Below are 21152 nucleotides of genomic sequence, written 5' to 3'. Positions count from 1 at the left end.
ATTTCGGACTACTTACTGTGGTATGGTGCCCTTGAGCAGGGTTCATGGCTGGGGGTAAGATAGGTTTACATAAGTGATTTGGTGTTATGTGTCAAAATCTGGTAGGTTCAAGGACCTCACCCCAAATTAATAAATAGCCTCTGTGGCCAAATTTATCCAAAAAGATGGTGTAATCTGGTTATTTATCATGTTTAAGTGTCGAGAAAGGGTATGAGTGAGGGGAGGGAAGGTATGGAATGGAGAAAATTGGGCCATACATTGTCATGCATTTTGATGAGCTCTTGGGCTGCAAAGGGCCCATATATTGTTATTGCACAGGGGCCCTTTTCTGTCTGTGAGCTAGATACAATATTACTGATATCTGTGCCATTGTTTGCCTCTATGTGGAAGGTTTTGAAGGCCCTCTGATTGTATGTTTACCATATAGTAGCCATTGATATATTCTAGCTGTAGAATTTCCAGATTTTACACATAGCCTTGTTTTATAAGCTATTCTCCGTACCATGCCCCTACACAAAAAAGTCGAAGGACCATACATGTCAATGTAACATAATGTCTAGGTCTTCACCGACCTTGCCCTGATCCCGTGAAAAGGTCGTGAAAGTATGTCTATTAGCCCCCAGCAAGGAAAATATTAATGTGATCTCCTCCAATTTTACCAAAATTACAAGAAAATCATCTTATTTTTCAGGTGACAAAACATTTTTGATCTACAATAACCACTACGCTCAATGTCTGCAAGCAGAGAGTTCTGCGCTCGTCGTGGCCAAATGTAACGAGAAGTTCAATATGCAGAAATTTCGATGGATTTCTAAAGAGCAACTTATAAATGTTGGGACATCACAATGCTTGTCTGCATCGTCCATTGTGGAATGGTCGGCGGTGACGCTGCAAGAATGTGACGGCAACAACGACCTCCAAAAATGGGAATGTAAAAATAAAACTGTCTTTGGAGTGCTCGGAAAGGATCGTTACATGGCCTACAGAGATGAGAAAAAGCTCGTCCTCTCTTTAGTATCAGGAGACTGGAGCCGATGGAAAATCTACTCAACCGAGGATGATTTATGTGATAAATATTATGAAGGTAAGGAGGATATTATCCAGATATTATCATCAGGTCAAAAATGATCAATTTTTGCTCCTACTTTATTTTTGCAGTTCCCTTGAATATTCCATTTTTCATAATTTATCATATGGTTCCAGATAGCCTTTTTGTTTAGTGCTAATTTTTATGGTGTTTCCAAGGTGGCGTGGCTCACAGGAACCTCATACCGCGTATTTTTGGGGTTTTCATTGGCTGTACCTGTTAATCTCTTAGGCCTCTTTCACACATCCGTGAAAATGACGCACGTTTTTCACGGACGTGTCAAAGGTGCGTATTGCCCTCCGTGAGCCCTGTTTATGGCACATGTGTGTTCTACGTGTATTATCCGTGATAACACACGGAGAACAGGAACTTTCTACTCACCTGTCCCTGGCGTCGCTGTCTGTGGTGCTGATCTTCCGTCTCCGGTCCTGCCGACTCCCCGCTGCTGCTGCTTCCGGCATATGTGTCAGTGAAGTGAAGTGAAGTGAAGTGAAGTGACACATATGTTTTCTCCGGTGCGCGTCACACGGAACACCTCTGTGTGCTCCGTTTGCGTTCCATGTGACCCGTTTGCGTTCCGTTTGACACCCGTGATGCCAGAGAAAAACGGGCATGTCTACGTGTGGGGCACACGGGCACACATATGTTCCACACATACACACGGTCCATGGCAGAATACGCACATGAGCGCAGACCCATTGATTTTAATGGGTCTACGTATGCCTGTGTCTCCGGTACATGAGGAAACGAACCAAACACATACCGGAGACACAGATGTGTTAAAGAGGCCTTAGATTGCGCTGTCAAACTCTGACAATGCGATCTAACGCACCTTAGCAGGGATCACGCCTTTCCCTGCCGCCATCGGCAGCCCTGTGACGCAATGGGTTGCCATGGTAGCGCGAGGTCAGCTGATGACCCACTGATGCCATGACTCACTTCCTGTGAATACCAGCAGAGCGCTGACACTCACAGGAGATCAGCATTTCTACTGATAAGAGCGATGTTGAAGCACGGCTCCAATCAGCCGAAGCGAGAGGACAGTGCATGCATAAAGTCCCTTAGGGAGACTAGTAAAGTAAATAAAAAATGTAAAAAAGTTTTAAAAAATATGAAAAAATGTAAAAAAAAAGTTGAAAACACCTCCCTTTTGCCTCATTGAAAATAATAATAATAATAATAATAATATACACATATTTGGTATCGCCGCATTCAGAAATGTGCGATCTATCAAAGCATAAAATTAATTAATCTGATCAGTAAAGGGTGAAGCGCTAAAAAAAATCAAAATGACGTAATTACATTTTTCTTGGTCGCAGAAACATTCCATTAAAAATGCAATAACAGGCGATCAAAACATCACAGGTACCCAAAAGTTGTATAATTAAAAACATCAGCTCAAGACACAAAAACTAAGCCATCACTAAACCCCAGATCCTGAAAAATGAGAACGTTTCAGGGCTCAGAAAATGGCGCCAAAGGTGCTATTCTTTTTATTGACAAATGTCAGAAATTTTTTTCACCCCCCTAGATAAAAGGAGCTTTACAAGTTTGGTATGTATGAACTCATACTGACCTGGGGAATCATAATGCCAGGTTAGTTATACCATACAGTGAACATGGTAAATAAAAAACAAAAAAAAAATAAAAACAAACTATTTTGCAATTGCAGTTTTTTTTTTTTGCAATTTCACCGTACTTGGATTTTTTTTCCCTGTTTTCTAATACAATACATGACAGAATAAATGGTGTCATTCGATATTACAAATCGTTCCACAATAAACAAGCCCTTATATGGCTATATTAATTGAAAGATAAAAAAGTTATGGCTCTTGGAAGAAGGGGGAGAAAAAACAAAAACGAAAAAGAGAAAATCGACAGGGTGGTTAAGGTGTTAATCACAAGTGGGAGTGAGGGCTTAAAGTGATTTTCTCACCGCATTTTAAGTAAATGTGACAAGTAGAAGTACACAGATTATCTAAAATCATCCAGCAACTGGGGAGTTAAGCCTGCAGCAGCCAAGAAGTATCCAGCAGTGACCATGGAGATGCTGGGAAGCAGTGAGTGTGTATTTGCCTCTGTAAAAGGGAAAGAAGTGTTTGTCTTTCTGCAAAGAAGAAGCAGTGTTCAGAAAAGTGTAGTGTATGTATTTTGAGAAGATTTCAGCCAGTCCAAGAAAGACACTGGCAGGAGTGGAGAACAGCTCAGGATAGTTCAAAAGCAAACTGTGTACAGCAGAAGTATAGGAGAGAAGTGACCAGCACAGGATCCGTATCACTTCTCTCCTATACTTCTGCTTAACAGAGTTTGCTTTTGAACTATCCTGAGCTGTTCTCCATTCCTGATAGTGTCTTTTCTGGACTGGCTGAAATCTTCTCAAAATACATACACTACACTTTTCTGAGAACTGCTTCTTCTTTGCAGAGAGACAAACACTTATTTCCTTACTCACTGCTTCCCAGCATCCCCATGGTCACTTTTGGATACTTCCTGCCTGCTGCTGTAGGCTTAACTCCCCAATTGCTGGATGATTTTAGATAATCTGTGTAGTTCTACTTATCATACAAACCTGTTTTAGCTCCAGCAGGGTAGGGTAAAATATAAAATGTTCTCTCATCTTCTGCTGCTCCTCTGCTCTGAGTTATGTTCCCTGCAGAATTGACTAACATCCAGCTAAGGGCGCCCCCTGATGGCTGCAGCATGGCACTGAATAATGTATGTTAATATTGTTCAAGTCAATTAAAATTAGTATGCAAGTCCTTTAAGATGTTACTCTATAGCAGGGTTTCTCCTTTTATCCCCTATTTAAATAATTATCTACAAATTGCTGATCTTGTAGGAACACTGTCAGGATCAAACAATGCGCTGGACATTAAAAGTACAGCAGGAGGAAAGTGTAAGAAACCGATAAAGCCATGAGAAACATAAGTATTAAAATAGCTATTGGGTTCCAGCAAGGTGTCCATGTTTTTGGACTCCATGGTGCACTATTTTTCCCCTTATATTTTTCAGAATCGGTGATGGCTCAGATGCAGATTTTAATGTAGCCTAACACATTACACAGTAATTCTAACATGAGAGGGATGATGCTTTCTACTTTTCCACAGAAAAATACACTTTGAAAGGAAATAGTAATGGTCAGCCCTGCAAGTTCCCCTTCAAGTACCATAAAAAAGTTTATGTAGATTGTACAACGGATGGAAAAAGTGAAGGAAGACTCTGGTGCGCTACAACTTCAGATTATGACGCGAATGAACTTTTTGGATTTTGTCCATCTAAATGTAAGTGTTTCCGGTAATTTCTTCTGGTCGTGCAGCTACTTTTGATTAATTCTCAGGGCATGTCTGATAATTCACAATAGGTTTACTGACAGCATTGAATTTCAAGTGCAAAAAATAAAATCTTCCCCAGAATTTAAAGGGAATCTGTCACCTACTGACCTTCCGGGCGGTCCGATACGGTCCATCCGATGGGTGTCGCTGCGCTTGGGTCCGGCGCCTCCTCTATCCTTGTGATCGTCCTCCTCCTTGTAGTTGACACATTCTATGTCATCCGCACAGTTCCCTCCATTGCGCTCCTGTACACGCGCACTTTGCTGTGCCCGGCTAGAGGATAGAGCAAAGTACTATAATGCGCGGCCGGTCTTTGACCTTTCCCCATGTCTGCACAATACAGTACTTTGCTCTGCCCTCGGCAAAGCAGAGCAAGGCTTGCGTACTCAGTAGAACAATGGAGGGCATTATGTGGATAACGTAGGGCACATCATCAATACGAAGCAAGGAGGACAATGATCTAAAGGATAGAGGAGGCACTGGACCCGAGAGCAACAGCGCCCATTTTACCTTACCCTATCAGACCGCCCGGCAGGTGAGTAGGTTCCCTTTAACATTTTTTTATTGTAAAGGTACTTCATAGAAGTGTGGCTACAATGAGAAATTCAATTTCAATCAAAATTTTAAAAAAAGACAAGATTTGTATTGAAATGTGCAATAAAGCGTCTGTGGATGTCGGTAAGGCTGAGTTCACATGTCCTGTAATCATCCATTAGAGCAGATCCAGTAGACATACGTTGGTAAAAACACACATTTTTTTGTCAAACATAACTTTTTTGTCAAATGTTAACTGATTTTTGCCGGATTCATTTTTTTTTTTTTAACTTTGGAGTCTATGGAAAACGCTGATGGGTGCTTTATGGCCACGTGCGCACGTTCAGTGTTTAGTGAGTTTTGTAGCCAAAACCAGGAGTGGAACAATCATCGGAAAAGTATAATAGAAACACGACACCACTTCTGTAATTATCACCCACTCCTGGTTTAGGCTACAAATACTAAGGTAAAAAACTCACCAAATACTCAACGAGTGCACATGGCCTTTTTGTGCAAAAAAGTAGAGGACACTTTTTTTTCCATCCCTTTTACAAGCCCTTAGTGATTCGCATGGACCAGACAAACTGTTGAGTGGGATAAATGGGTGATAAATGGGTGATGAAACACACAAGTTCTTGATAGATCTATCACACCTTATTCTTTCAGCCTCGTCAGACGGGTGGTGGACGACAGATTCCGTTACTGGCGCCAACTATCAGATTAACTCCGATTCTGCCCTCACGTGGTACCAAGCCAGGAGAAGCTGCCAGCAACAAGATGCAAAACTGCTGAGTATAACCGAACTGCATGAACAATCATTCATCTCAGGTACGTCGGGATACATGAGACATATGCAATAATCTTTATATATAGTGTAGGAGAGGAATGAAATACTTTTCCCTCTGCATTGTATTGGGACTATTTATTTGTCCCTAAAAGAAAAATGGACACATAAAAGCTATTGATTTTTTTTTAAAAGTAAATTATATATATATATATATATATATATATCAGTGCCTACAAGTAGTCTTCAACCCCCTGCAGATTTAGCAGGTTTGATAAGATGCAAATAAGTTAGAGCCTGCAAACTTCAAACAAGAGCAGGATTTATTAACAGATGCATAAATCTTACAAACCAACAAGTTATGTTGCTCAGTTAAATTTTAATAAATTTTCAACATAAAAGTGTGGGTCAATTATTATTCAACCCCTAGGTTTAATATTTTGTGGAATAACCCTTGTTTGCAATTACAGCTAATAATCGTCTTTTATAAGACCTGATCAGGCCGGCACAGGTCTCTGGAGTTATCTTGGCCCACTCCTCCATGCACATCTTCTCCAAGTTATCTAGGTTCTTTGGGTGTCTCATGTGGACTTTAACCCCTTCAGCCCCCAGCCTGTTTTCACCTTAAAGACCCGGCCATTTTTTGCAATTCTGACCAGTGTCACTTTGACAGGTTATAACTCTGGAACGCTTCAACGGATCCTGGCGATTCTGAGATTGTTTTTTCGTGACATATTGTACTTCATGTCAATGGTAAATTTAGGCCGATATTTTTTGCGTTTATGTGTGAAAAGTTTGGAAATTTGGCGAACATTTTGAAAATTTCGCAATTTTCAAAATTTGAAATTTTATGCCCATAAATCTGTGAGATATGTCACACAAAATAGTTACTATGTAACATTTCCCACTTGTCTACTTTACACCAGCGCAATTTTCGAAACAAAATTTTTTTCCGTTAGGAAGTTAGAAGGGGTCAAAGTTCATCAGCAATTTTTCATTTTTCCAACAAAATTTACAAAAAAAATATTTTAGGTACCACATCACATTTGGAGTGACTTTGAGAGGCCGAGGTGACAGAAAATACCCAAAAGTGACCCCATTCTAAAATCTGCACTCCTCACACTGCTCAAAACCACATCTAAGAAGTTTATTAACCCTTTAGGAGCTTTATAGCAACCAAAGCAATGTGGAAGGAAAAAATGAAAATTTTACTTTTTTACACAAAAATGTTACTTTAGCCATAAAATTTAGCATTTTCACAAGGGTATCAGGAAAAATGCACCATAAAATTAATTGTGCAATTTCTCCTGAGTACACTGATACCTCATATGTGGGGGAAATCAATTGTTTTGGCGCACGGCAAGGCTCGGAAGAGAAGGAGCATCATTTGAATTTTTGAAAGCAAAATTGTCTGGAATAATTAGCAGATGTGATGTTGCGTTTGGAGACCCCCTGAGGTTCCTAAACAATGGAGCTCCCCCACAAGTGACCCCATTTTGGAAACTAGACCCCTCATGGAATTTATCTAGATGTTTATTGAGCACTTTGAACCTCTGGGGGCTTCACAAAAGTTAATAACTTTGAGCAATGAAAATAAAAAAAAAAAAAATTACCACGAAATTGTTACTTCAACCAGGTAGCTTTTTTTTCACAAGGGTATCAGGAAAAATTGCAACATAAAATGTATTGTGCATTTTCTCCTGAGTACACAGATACCTCATATGTGGTGGAAATCAAATGTTTGGGCGCACAGCAGGGCTCGGAAGGCAAGGTGCGACAATTGACTTTTCAAACGCAAAATTGTCTGGAATCGTTAGTGGATGCCATGTTGTGTTTGGAGACCCCCTGAGGTGCCTAAACAATGGAGCTCCCCCACAAGTGACCCCATTTTGGAAACTAGACCCCTCATTGAATTTATCTAGATGTTTACTGAACACTTTGAACCCCTGGAGGCTTCACAAAAGTTAAGAACGTTCAGCCGTGAAAATATATATATATTTTTTTTTACCATGAAATTGTTATTTCAACCAGGTAGCTTTTTTTTCCACAAGGGTATCAGGAAAAAATGCACCATACAATGTATTGTGCAATTTCTCCTGAGTACACAGGTACCTCATATGTGGTGGAAAGTAATTGTCTGGGCACACAGCGGGGCTCAGAAGAGAAGGAGCGCCATTTCACAGCAAAATTGGTTGGAATTATTAGCGTACGCCATGTTGCGTTTGGAGACCCCCTGAGGTGCCTAAACAATGGAGCTCCCCCACAAGTGACCTCATTTTGGAAACTAAACCCCCATGGCATAAATCTACATGGGTAATGAGCACTTTGAACCCTCACGTGCTTCATACATTGAGGCATAAAAACAAAAAAGTACTTTTTTTTTCCACAAAATGTTATTTTAGGCTCCATTTTTTAATTTGTACAGGGGTAACAGGATAAAGTGGACTGCAAAATTTGTTGGGCAATTTGTTCTGAGTACGCTGATACCTCATATGTGGCAGAAAAACACTGTTTGGGCGCACGGCAGAGCTCCAGAGGGAAGGAGCGTCATTTGACTTTTTAAATGGAAAATTAGCTGGAATCGTTAGCCGCACCATGTCGCGTTTGGAGATCCCCCTGATATGCCCAAACAGTGGAGCTCCCCCACATGTGACCCCATGTTGGAAACTAGACCCCCCCCCCCAATACAAAGAAATATTAGTTTGGCATAATAAAAAATAGAGACGTCAGTAAAAAAAAAAATATATATGCACCTGCAACTGACACTAAGGCAAGTGCCACACGTGAGAGCAATGCACAAATCTCGCATCGCATCACCTGACACAGCCGCACACTCCTGTCTGGAAGAGAGCGACCGTGCCGGATGATGTGGTGTGAGACTCGAGCATCGCTCTCATGTGTGGCACTGGGCTGACCCTTACAATATTCAGTAAAAAATACTGTAGTTGATGATTACTACAGTATAATTTTACTGGCCCTAAACTAAGTTTATTTGTATTTCTTTCTTAGTTTACAGAAAAAAAAATTAGGACGAACGCACAGATGTACTGCAAAAAGGGGGGGTACTAGGTGGGATGGAAAAAAGATGGATGGAGGATAGAAGAGGGCGCAACGGATGCAGGAGCGGCGGAGGATGGGTGAGGAGCCAAGGGCGGAGGATTGGTGAGGGGGCACGTCGGAGGATGGGAGGGCGTGGCGGATGGAGGAGGAGCGGTTGAGGATGGGTGCGGGCACAACGGATGCAGGAGTGGCGGAGGAAGGGGGGGCGAGGGGAAGGGTGGAAGGGGAGTGGGAGGTGAGATTGGGGATAGCTACCTTACAGAATGCATCTAGGCAGCAGGATTGCAGCAGATCCGGGAGGCGGGGAGGGGGCAGAGGATTAAGGGGATGAGAGAGAGCAGGCAGCAGATAAGGGAGGGGGCAGAGGCTGATGGGGGAGTGAGGTGGCAGATGCAAGGGCGCAGAGGCTGATTGGGGAATGAGGTGGCAGATGCAGGGGCGCAGAGGCTGATGGGGGAGTGAGGTGGCTGATGCAGGGGCGGTGGAGCGGCAGATGCTGGGGCGGTGGAGCGGCAGATGGGGAGAGAGCAGTGATTGATGGGGAGAGGGGAGCGGCAGATGCTGGGGCGGTGGAGCGGCAGATGGGGAGAGAGCAGTGACTGATGGGGAGAGGGGAGCGGCAGATGCTGGGCGGTGGAGCAGCAGATGGGGCGAGAGCAGTGACTGATGGGGAGAGGGGAGCGGCAGATGCTGGGCGGTGGAGCAGCCGATGGGGCGAGAGCAGTGACTGATGGGGAGAGGGGAGCGGCAGATGCTGGGGCGGTGGAGCAGCAGATGGGGCGACAGCAGTGACTGATGGGGAGAGGGGACGGCAGATGTTGGGCGGTGAGCAGCAGATGGGGCGACAGCAGTGACTGATGGGGAGAGGGGACGGCAGATGCTGGGCGGTGGAGCAGCAGATGGGGCGACAGCAGTGACTGATGGGGAGAGGGGACGGCAGATGCTGGGGCAGTGGAGCAGCATATGGGGCGACAGCAGTGACTGATGGGGAGAGGGGACGGCAGATGCTGGGCGGTGAGCAGCAGATGGGGCGACAGCAGTGACTGATGGGGAGAGGGGACGGCAGATGCTGGGGCGGTGGAGCAGCAGATGGGGCGACAGCAGTGACTGATGGGGAGAGGGGACGGCAGATGCTGGGCGGTGGAGCAGCAGATGGGGCGACAGCAGTGACTGATGGGGAGAGGGGACGGCAGATGCTGGGGCGGTGGAGCAGCAGATGGGGCGACAGCAGTGACTGATGGGGAGAGGGGACGGCAGATGCTGGGCGGTGGAGCAGCAGATGGGGCGACAGCAGTGACTGATGGGGAGAGGGGACGGCAGATGCTGGGGCGGTGGAGCAGCAGATGGGGCGACAGCAGTGACTGATGGGGAGAGGGGACGGCAGATGCTGGGCGGTGGAGCAGCAGATGGGGCGACAGCAGTGACTGATGGGGAGAGGGGACGGCAGATGCTGGGCGGTGGAGCAGCAGATGGGGCGACAGCAGTGACTGATGGGGAGAGGGGACGGCAGATGCTGGGGCGGTGGAGCAGCAGATGGGGCGACAGCAGTGACTGATGGGGAGAGGGGACGGCAGATGCTGGGCGGTGGAGCAGCAGATGGGGCGACAGCAGTGACTGATGGGGAGAGGGGACGGCAGATGCTGGGGCAGTGGAGCAGCATATGGGGCGACAGCAGTGACTGATGGGGAGAGGGGACGGCAGATGCTGGGCGGTGAGCAGCAGATGGGGCGACAGCAGTGACTGATGGGGAGAGGGGACGGCAGATGCTGGGCGGTGGAGCAGCAGATGGGGCGACAGCAGTGACTGATGGGGAGAGGGGACGGCAGATGCTGGGCGGTGGAGCAGCAGATGGGGCGACAGCAGTGACTGATGGGGAGAGGGGACGGCAGATGCTGGGCGGTGGAGCAGCAGATGGGGCGACAGCAGTGACTGATGGGGAGAGGGGACGGCAGATGCTGGGGCGGTGGAGCAGCAGATGGGGCGACAGCAGTGACTGATGGGGAGAGGGGACGGCAGATGCTGGGCGGTGGAGCAGCAGATGGGGCGACAGCAGTGACTGATGGGGAGAGGGGACGGCAGATGCTGGGGCGGTGGAGCAGCAGATGGGGCGACAGCAGTGACTGATGGGGAGAGGGGACGGCAGATGCTGGGCGGTGGAGCAGCAGATGGGGCGACAGCAGTGACTGATGGGGAGAGGGGACGGCAGATGCTGGGCGGTGGAGCAGCAGATGGGGCGACAGCAGTGACTGATGGGGAGAGGGGACGGCAGATGCTGGGGCGGTGGAGCAGCAGATGGGGCGACAGCAGTGACTGATGGGGAGAGGGGACGGCAGATGCTGGGCGGTGGAGCAGCAGATGGGGCGACAGCAGTGACTGATGGGGAGAGGGGACGGCAGATGCTGGGGCGGTGGAGCAGCAGATGGGGCGACAGCAGTGACTGATGGGGAGAGGGGACGGCAGATGCTGGGCGGTGGAGCAGCAGATGGGGCGACAGCAGTGACTGATGGGGAGAGGTGACGGCAGATGCTGGGGCGGTGGAGCAGCAGATGGGGCGACAGCAGTGACTGATGGGGAGAGGGGACGGCAGATGCTGGGCGGTGGAGCAGCAGATGGGGCGACAGCAGTGACTGATGGGGAGAGGGGACGGCAGATGCTGGGCGGTGAGCAGCAGATGGGGCGACAGCAGTGACTGATGGGGAGAGGGGACGGCAGATGCTGGGGCGGTGGAGCAGCAGATGGGGCGACAGCAGTGACTGATGGGGAGAGGGGACGGCAGATGCTGGGCGGTGGAGCAGCAGATGGGGCGACAGCAGTGACTGATGGGGAGAGGGGACGGCAGATGCTGGGCGGTGAGCAGCAGATGGGGCGACAGCAGTGACTGATGGGGAGAGGGGACGGCAGATGCTGGGGCGGTGGAGCGGCTGATGGGGAGAGTGCAGCGGCCGCCGTGACGCTCTCCTCCTGCTGCGCCACCCCCTGCATCTGACGCCGCTTGCTCTTACTGCTGAGTAGCGGCGTCACATGCAGGGGCGCAGTGGGAGAGCAGGGGTGAAGCACATGGAGCAGGGCAGCGGTGGATCGGGGGCTGTGACTCACAGATGGGCGCCCGCAGGGATCGCTCTCCTCAGATTCCACGGAGGGAGAAGCTAAGGAGAGCGATCTCCTACAGCAAGCTCACCCGGTTCCAGAGGCACGGTGCTGCTTGGAGAAATCGGTCACAAGGCCGATCTCTCCAATCAGAGCTGGGGGCGGGTGCAGTAAAGCTCACTGAGCTCCAGCCAATGGCCAGTGCTGCAGCTGCACGGACATAGCTGGATTTCAATGCTTCAGCCATTTTCAATGGCTGAAACATAACACTGGCTGTGATTGGCTGACGAACGCCGTTCAGCCAATCACAGCCTCCGTAGGTCCGGGAAGGAGACACCACCCCTCCTGAGGTCAGGTACAAGTCCTCTCCTTCCCGAATCTACAGTTTTTTAAAACCGATCGCGGTGCCCGGTGCTCTGGTGCCGCGATTCCGCCATGACGGATCTAGCCGTCATGGGTCTTTAAGTACCAGGGCACCATGACGGCTAGATCCGTCAAAGGTCGTGAAGGGGTTAATCTTGAGCTCCTTCCACAAGTTTTCAATTGGGTTAAGGTCAGGAGACTGACTAGGCCACTGCAACACCTTGATTTTTTCCCTCTTGAACCAGGCCTTGGTTTTCTTGGCTGTGTGCTTTGGGTCGTTGTCTTGTTGGAAGATGAAATGACGACCCATCTTAAGATCCTTGATGGAGGAGCGGAGGTTCTTGGCCAAAATCTCCAGGTAGGCCGTGCTATCCATCTTCCCATGGATGCGGACCAGATGGCCAGGCCCCTTGGCTGAGAAACAGCCCCACAGCATGATGCTGCCACCACCATGCTTGCTGTAGGGATGGTATTCTTGGGGTCGTATGCAGTGCCATCCAGTCTCCAAACGTCACGTGTGTGGTTGGCACCAAAGATCTCGATCTTGGTCTCATCAGACCAGAGAACCTTGAATCAGTCTGTCTCAGAGTCCTCCAAGTGATCATGAGCAAACTGTAGACGAGCCTTGACATGACGCTTTGAAAGTAAAGGTACCTTACGAGCTCATCTGGAACGGAGACCATTGCGGTGGAGTACGTTACTTATGGTATTGACTGAAACCAATGTCCCCACTGCCATGAGATCTTCCCGGAGCTCCTTCCTTGTTGTCCTTGGGTTAGCCTTGACTCTTCGGACAAGCCTGGCCTCGGCACGGGTGGAAACTTTCAAAGGCTGTCCAGGCCGTGGAAGGCTAACAGTAGTTCCATAAGCCTTCCACTTCCGGATGATGCTCCCAACAGTGGAGACAGGTAGGCCCAACTCCTTGGAAAGGGTTTTGTACCCCTTGCCAGCCTTGTAACCCTCCACGATCTTGTCTCTGATGGCCTTGGAATGCTCCTTTGTCTTTCCAATGTTGACCAAGTATGAGTGCTGTTCACAAGTTTGGGGAGGGTCTTAATTAGTCAGAAAAGGCTGGAAAAAGAGATAATTAATCCAAACATGTGAAGCTCATTGTTCTTTGTGCCTGAAATACTTCTTAATACTTTAGGGGAACCAAACAGAATTCTGGTGGTTTGAGGGGTTATTACTTACAGCAAGATGGAATTGCAGCTGTATATTGCTCAGGCCAAAAGACTACTACTACTCCAGCAGGATACAGCTAAACCCCCACTAGGTGGAGGCAACACAGGTGCAGGTGGAGCCATTCACACGCACTCCCAAATATGGAGGAGGTGATGGCTGGATGGTAAAACTGCACACTGGTGGCTTGCATAGAGCACTGTTCACACTAGCAGACGCACAGTCACAAACCCGCAGCCTATTAGGTGACGCCCATACTATTAGATCAGGCGGGCTGCCAAGCCGTACCCCCACTGCGCGCTACGTAGGGACAGAAACTCTGATAGCAAGGCCTAACAAAAAGGGGCCTGGCTGTATCCTGTACAAAAAAGTTTTTGAGGTTTTTTGTTAGCGTTATGGCCATAAGACGTAAGCCTACAACCCTCGTCACGGGAACCTCATGCTTGTAGGTCCCTACACTACATATGATATAAAAAAGCAAAAAGAAAATATCATTACTTACAGCAAGATGGAATTGCAGCTGTATATTGCTCAGGCCAAAAGACTACTACTACTCCAGCAGGATACAGCTAAACCCCCACTAGGTGGAGGCAACACAGGTGCAGGTGGAGCCATTCACACGCACTCCCAAATATGGAGGAGGTGATGGCTGGATGGTAAAACTGCACACTGGTGGCTTGCATAGAGCACTGTTCACACTAGCAGACGCACAGTCACAAACCCGCAGCCTATTAGGTGACGCCCATACTATTAGATCAGGCGGGCTGCCAAGCCGTACCCCCACTGCGCGCTACGTAGGGACAGAAACTCTGATAGCAAGGCCTAACAAAAAGGGGCCTGGCTGTATCCTGTACAAAAAAGTTTTTGAGGTTTTTTGTTAGCGTTATGGCCATAAGACGTAAGCCTACAACCCTCGTCACGGGAACCTCATGCTTGTAGGTCCCTACACTACATATGATATAAAAAAGCAAAAAGAAAATATCATTACTTACAGCAAGATGGAATTGCAGCTGTATATTGCTCAGGCCAAAAGACTACTACTACTCCAGCAGGATACAGCTAAACCCCCTTGCTATCAGAGTTTCTGTCCCTACGTAGCGCGCAGTGGGGGTACGGCTTGGCAGCCTTGGCAGCTTGCTGTAAGTAATGATATTTTCTTTTTGCTTTTTTATATCATATGTAGTGTAGGGACCTACAAGCATGAGGTTCCCGTGACGAGGGTTGTAGGCTTACGTCTTATGGCCATAACGCTAACAAAAAACCTCAAAAACTTTTTTGTACAGGATACAGCCAGGCCCCTTTTTGTTAGGCCTTGCTATCAGAGTTTCTGTCCCTACGTAGCGCGCAGTGGGGGTACGGCTTGGCAGCCCGCCTGATCTAATAGTATGGGCGTCACCTAATAGGCTGCGGGTTTGTGACTGTGCGTCTGCTAGTGTGAACAGTGCTCTATGCAAGCCACCAGTGTGCAGTTTTACCATCCAGCCATCACCTCCTCCATATTTGGGAGTGCGTGTGAATGGCTCCACCTGCACCTGTGTTGCCTCCACCTAGTGGGGGTTTAGCTGTATCCTGCTGGAGTAGTAGTAGTCTTTTGGCCTGAGCAATATACAGCTGCAATTCCATCTTGCTGTAAGTAATGATATTTTCTTTTTGCTTTTTTATATCATATGGTTTGAGGGGTTGAATAATAACTGACCCTCTGAATAAACTTTTCACAATTTAAAAAAAAAAAAAAAACCAAAACATTCTTTTTTGCTGCATTTCACACTTCCAGGCTGATCTACAGTCCAAATGTCACAATGCCAAGTTAATTCCGAATGTGTAAACCTGCTAAATCTGCAGGGGGTTGAATACTACTTGTAGGCACTGTATATATTTATATTATATATAAATCCATTTTATTACTTGTCTGTATCTTATAGGGTCAACGAATGGTCTTACCACAGCTTTATGGATTGGGCTCTATAGTCTGAACTTAAGTGCTGGCTGGAGATGGGTCAGTGGACATCCGTTTAGATATCTCAATTGGCTCCCAGGTGAATATTCATATTGATCTTTGGGTGGAAATTTACAAAAAAAAATTGTTTTAGGGTGTGTGCACACATACACTGGTGTGAAAAAATATTTGCTCCTTCCTGATTTCTTATTCTTTTGCATACTTGTCACCTTTAAATTGTTCAGATCACCAAACTAATTTAAAATATTAAACAAATATAACAAAAGTAAACACAAAATACAGATTATAAATGAAGATAAGGTATTAGTAAGGGCAAAAGAAATCCAAACCTATAGGGCCCTGTGTGAAAAAGTAATTGCCCCTGCTCCCTTAAAACATAAATTAACTGTGGTTTATCACATCTTTGGAAAGCTAGTTCAATTTCCCTAGCCACAACCAGGCCTGGTGACTGCCACACCTGTTCTCAATCAAGAAATCACTTAAATATGACCAGCCTGACAAAGTGAAGTAGACAAAAAGATCCTCAAAAGCTAAACATCATGCTGCAATCCAAAGAAATTCAGGAACAAATGAGAAACGAAGTGATTTAAATCTATCAGTCTGGAAAAGGTTATAAAGCATTTTCTAGAGCTTTGGGACTCCAGCGAACCACAGTGAGAATCTTTATCCACAATTGGCAAAAACATGGAACAGTGGTGAATCTTCCAAGGAGGGGTCGACTGACCAAAATTACCCCAAAAGTGCAGCGACAACTCATGAAAGAGGTAAAAAAAAATACCCCATAACATCATCCAAAGAACTGCAGGTATAACATGCCTCAGGTAAGGTCAGTGTTCATGACTCCACCATAAGAAAGAGACTGCGTAAAAATGGCCGGCATGGCAGATTCCAAGACAAAAACCACTACTGAGCAAAAAATCCCCTAAAGGATCATCTCAATTTTGCCAGAAAACAACTTGATGAGCCCCAAGACTTTTGGAAGGATAATCTGTGGACTGAAAAGACATAAGGTTAACATTTTGGAAGGTGTATGTCCTATTAGATCTGGTGTGGATGTTCCACAGTATTTAAAAAAATAAACATCATACCAACAGTAAAATATGGTGGTGGTAGTAAGCTGGTCTGGAGCTGTTTTGCTGTTTCAGGGCTTGGAAGACTTACTGTGGTAAATGGAACCATGAATTCTGCTGTCTACCAAAAAATCCTGAAGGAGAATGTCCGGCTATCTGTTTGTGACCTGAAGTGGAGTAGGGTTATAGAGCAGGACAGTGATCCAAAACACACCAGCAAGTCCACCTCTGAATGGCTTAAGAAAAAACAAAATTAAGACTTTAGAGTGGCCTATTCAAAGACCTGACCTTAATCTGATTGAGATGTTGTGGTGTGAGGGTAGGCCTGGGCTATAGGTCGTTTGTCCAAATGTAATAAGATTATCTGTGTGTGTAAATAATCAAAGCATAGATGTTGTTGCATAATTATCTGTGTATCTATATGAGAATTGCATAGAAGCTTTATAATATGATTCTAAGATGTGCATATAGGAATGTGTTAACTAGATAATCAAGCCAGAACAAACAAGGTATTTAGAAGAGAATCTGTAATCAGTTTTCACCATGTGAGATATGGGATGTGAAATGTGGGAGGTTGACTCCTCGCTCTTGCTCAGCAACGTGTTAACAAAGAAGTATTCAGTAGCTGGTTTAAGCTGGTATTAGGAAGCAAGAAACAGGCTGATGACGTACTACATGAACATTGCTGGTTACCTCTGACCAATCAGGGACAATGTTGAACTGAATAACTGTGTGTATTTTACAATATATGGATCACAAGACAATTAAGCTTCTCCCGAATAGAGACATGTCCCTGTGTGGTTATTGCTCCTCATACATACATCTGCGCAGATTGATGTGAACTCCGTCTCTGTGACCCTGAAAAAGCGGATTTGCGTTTTTTCCTAAATTCCCAACCTTGACGGCTGCAGGACCTTAAAACGGTGGTTCACGCTCGGAAACCCTCCAACGTCGCTGAATTACAACAATTCTGCAAAATTTCTCAAGAGCGTTGTAAAAGACTCATTGCCAGTTACCGCAAATGCTTGATTGCAGTTATTGCTGCTAAGGGTGGCCCAACCAGTTATTAGGTTTAGGGGCAAACACTTTTTCACCCAGGGCCTTGTAGGTTTACAGGGCTTGCTCACACGGCTATAAAGAGAATCGGTCCGATGTGAATCAGACTTGGATCAAACTCTGGACGGAGTTTAAGACGAGCGTCAATGGAAAGAAAAAGTCCTGCACCACTGAGTGTTATCTTGCGGGGTCACACGTTTGCTGGGAGTAGAGCTCCAAAGTCAAATATCTGCCAGCTGCGGGGTGCCCGTCCACAAATAGGGGATAAGTTCAAGTGCTCCAGAAAGGAAAAAGACCGCACTCATCCGCTGTGTGCCGCAATCCTTTTTATTTAAACACGTGCAGATTTAAAAGGCAGGAGGAGAACTAGGTGCGGGTTCCTCGCAAGGGACGACGGCCGTTTTGCCTGTAAATTAGGCTTTCACTGGGACGACGGCCGTTTCGCCTGTAAATTAGGCTTCGACTGCTCCAGTGGACCAGTTGAAGCCTAATTTACAGGCGAAACGGTCGTTGTCCCTTGCGAGGAACCCGCACCTAGTTCTCCTCCTGCCTTTTAAACCTGCACGTGTTTAAATAAAAAGGATTGCGGCACAGCGGATGAGTGCGGTCTTTTTCCTTTCTGGAGCACTTGAACATAAGACGAGCATCAGTTTACTGTGATCTGATTCACCGCCAGTCACAGTTCGAATTGTCATGAGAAAAAAAGGGCTGGTCGGCACTGCCCATAATATGACATTGGACCGAGTGCTATCCAACAAAACATTGGATAGCGCATGGGTCGTTCAGTAGTGGATGACTCCTTTAATAAAAAAAAGTTCACATTACATATAAAAAACCTGCATACAAATTTACATTTTGAAAAATAAAGGAAATATGAAAAATATATCAAAATATAACATATATTTTTTTTTTCCATATAAATCCCTCCTATATAATACTGTAGTATCTACAAGGAAAATCAAGAAGAACAACAAAGGCTAGACATTTAACCCAAATTTGTCTCCTACATTAAGGAAACCCATCCAAAGAACCTGGCACAAGTTGCGGAGCGCTAAATCCTGGAAAATACACAAAGTGGGAAAGCAAAGTGTGCGAGAAAAAACTGGGCTATATCTGTAAAAAAGGGAACAGCAAACCCACTGAAGCCCCCTCTACAGGTAGGAAACGGTCATATTTGTTATTGATAGGAAGAAGTTATTGATTTCACCGAGGAAGAAGGAAGTAGTGATATGAGGAAAGTAGTTTTTTGAAGAAAAACCTCTTTCCAGGCTAAATTGGCTGCTTACAGAGAACAATAGATGACATTTAACTATATAAAACTGAGACAGAAATAAGAATATTGGAGCACCTTCCATAGAGAAAGAGCACGCCAATAACATTCTCTTGCTTTCATACAATATTTTTTTTTCTGTTTTCCTGCAGTCACCACTAGAGGGAGCTCAATGCATAGAGATTTCTTATATCTGGCAGCATAAATCTTTATGGTAAGTGCTCTACCTAGTGGTGACTGCAGGAATAGTTTTTGTCACATTCATCAATTAATTGGCTACCAAAAGAATGCTCATTTGCCATTTATTGACCACTGTAAATAGGCCTTTACTTAATAAATGACGAGATAAAAAAAACAAGACAGACAGTTACAATGAGCTCCCTGACAGATCCTTAGTTAACTCATTCTGCAACCAGCAATAGACAGTGCAACACAGTTCTTCTATCTTGTTACAGGATCTAGTGACGCCATCTCTTGTCCTTCATCATGGACTCCTTATAACGGACACTGCTATTACTTTGTCAGTGACACTAAGATTTGGAAGGACGCCATGTTATCTTGCAGGAGAGAAGAGAGTGATCTTGCAAGTGTGCACAATCTTGAAGAAGCAAGTGCTATTGCCTCCCAGTTTGAATTTGGTAAGTAGCTACTGATTTGCAACAAATACCATTAAAGGGGATGCTCACTACTATAAAAATGTATGTTTTTCCAGTCTGCTGATACATTTCCCCTATGTGACTGCAGAATGCCGAATCCTGACACTGTGCAATGCACACACTCTCAGAATACTGGTCTTTCGTCAGCTTGAAAAGTTGTCACAGGATCACAAGTATCTCACTCTTGTGGACATGTGCAGACTAGTTTCTTGTCTACTTCTCTCAATAGAGCAATGATAAAAGTAATTAGTTATGTGACAAATTCTAGAGCAAAATCCTGATAGTGTGCACATTGCACTTTGTGAAGATTTGTCAGTCTACAGCAACAGTAGAAATGTATCAGTAGCATGGAAAACCCATTTAATGGGTCAAGAACAAAATAAAAATAAACTGTATTTGAAATGTAGCTCCCCGACACCAGCAGATCCCATACAACACCACATAAGGACTCGGTCACCACCATGTTTCACTGTAGGCACCCGGCATTTAGAAAAATTAAATTTAGAAAAATCTATGGTCCCTACAGTAAGACATGGTGGTGGCCGTGTCCTAATGTGGGGCAGTGTTAGTGCTGCTAGTGTTGGGGGCTACATGTCATTGATGGTATCATGAGTTCACAGATTTACTGTACTATAGTGATAGAGATGATGATGCTGCCATCACTCCGTGCTCTTGGTAAACGTGCACTTTTTCACATGACAGTGATCCAAAACACACATCTGAGACATTTCTGAAAACGTTTTCTTACATCCAGAAACCCAACTTAAAAAATTACTCATTGACATTTATAAGAGAGAGCTGTGGACATGTTCTGTGACATCTGTACTGTGACAATAGGGCAGGAGCTCAGATTAAAAGGGAATCTGTCGCCATGCTTTTACAATCTAAACTGAGAGCAGCATAATGATGCCAGTGGTGTCACTTACTGGACGGCTTGGTGGAGTTTGGATAAAATCACTGTTTTATTAGTAGGTGATTATCATCAGAGAATTGTAACAGGCAGGGGGTCACATCCGTGCTGCACTGAGCTACAGACACAGAGGGTCCTGGATTGGAGGAGTGTGCTATTACCCTAGTGATATGTCACTGCAGTCCGCTTGACATGGCGAGATAGAGATCAGTGAGGGAGACCGAAGTCCAAAAATAAACTTTTCTTTACTGAACAAACTGATGAGAACTATATACATCAGGTAAGCACAACCCTTAAAGAATACTTCTTCTGCACTATCCAGAGGCAGGAACTTCACGGTTACATGTGGCGGTACATCACTCCGGTTACATGTGTCAGTAAACCAGCAAATCACTATGGGAACCTCCATATACCACTCATGTGAGTGAAGGAAGGCATGGACGCCGGGCCTTAGGGGCTCCATACTCCTCCGCCAGAGAGAATCAGTGTGTGTTTATGACTTTGGGCGGGGTGCTTATTAGTTTCTTCAGGCTGGTGTCCATCACCCTGCTGCCAGTCCCCTTAGTAGATGAAGTAGCTAAACACATATCACCAGAATTCGCTTGAGAAGCCAAACTTGTTTATTCTTTTCACCATTATGAGAGACATGGTCCCACTCCACACGGTTCTACTGATACTGTATTTTGGGGTATTCTCACTTGACCTATCCCCACTATCCTGGCTCTCGTCCGCAAGCTGCCGGGCACCTGGGTCTTTGTTCCCTCAACTGTTCTTCTCACCGCTGTCTGCTTCTGGGCCCCGATTTCT

The 21152-nt window shown here is 45.8% G+C and overlaps 1 protein-coding gene across 1 annotated transcript in view; it reads left to right on the top strand.

The window, feature by feature from the left end:
- The first annotated feature begins 44 nt into the window (after window positions 1-44).
- LOC142243975 (macrophage mannose receptor 1-like) overlaps window positions 45-21152 on the top strand; it is a 234721-nt gene continuing 213613 nt past the window's right edge. Inside the window, exons 1-7 of the mRNA XM_075316164.1 lie at window positions 45-54; window positions 692-1084; window positions 4195-4368; window positions 5620-5781; window positions 15349-15462; window positions 18523-18666; window positions 19235-19417. Of these exons, the coding sequence (XP_075172279.1) occupies window positions 45-54; window positions 692-1084; window positions 4195-4368; window positions 5620-5781; window positions 15349-15462; window positions 18523-18666; window positions 19235-19417 (1180 nt within the window). The remainder of the gene's footprint in view (window positions 55-691; window positions 1085-4194; window positions 4369-5619; window positions 5782-15348; window positions 15463-18522; window positions 18667-19234; window positions 19418-21152) is intronic.

This window comes from Anomaloglossus baeobatrachus, chromosome 6 (genome assembly GCF_048569485.1).
Source record: "Anomaloglossus baeobatrachus isolate aAnoBae1 chromosome 6, aAnoBae1.hap1, whole genome shotgun sequence".
In the NCBI taxonomy this organism is placed as follows: Eukaryota; Metazoa; Chordata; class Amphibia; order Anura; family Aromobatidae; genus Anomaloglossus; species Anomaloglossus baeobatrachus.
The sequence above is the reverse complement of the archived record's forward strand: the minus strand, read 5'-3'. Positions and strand labels throughout refer to the sequence as shown.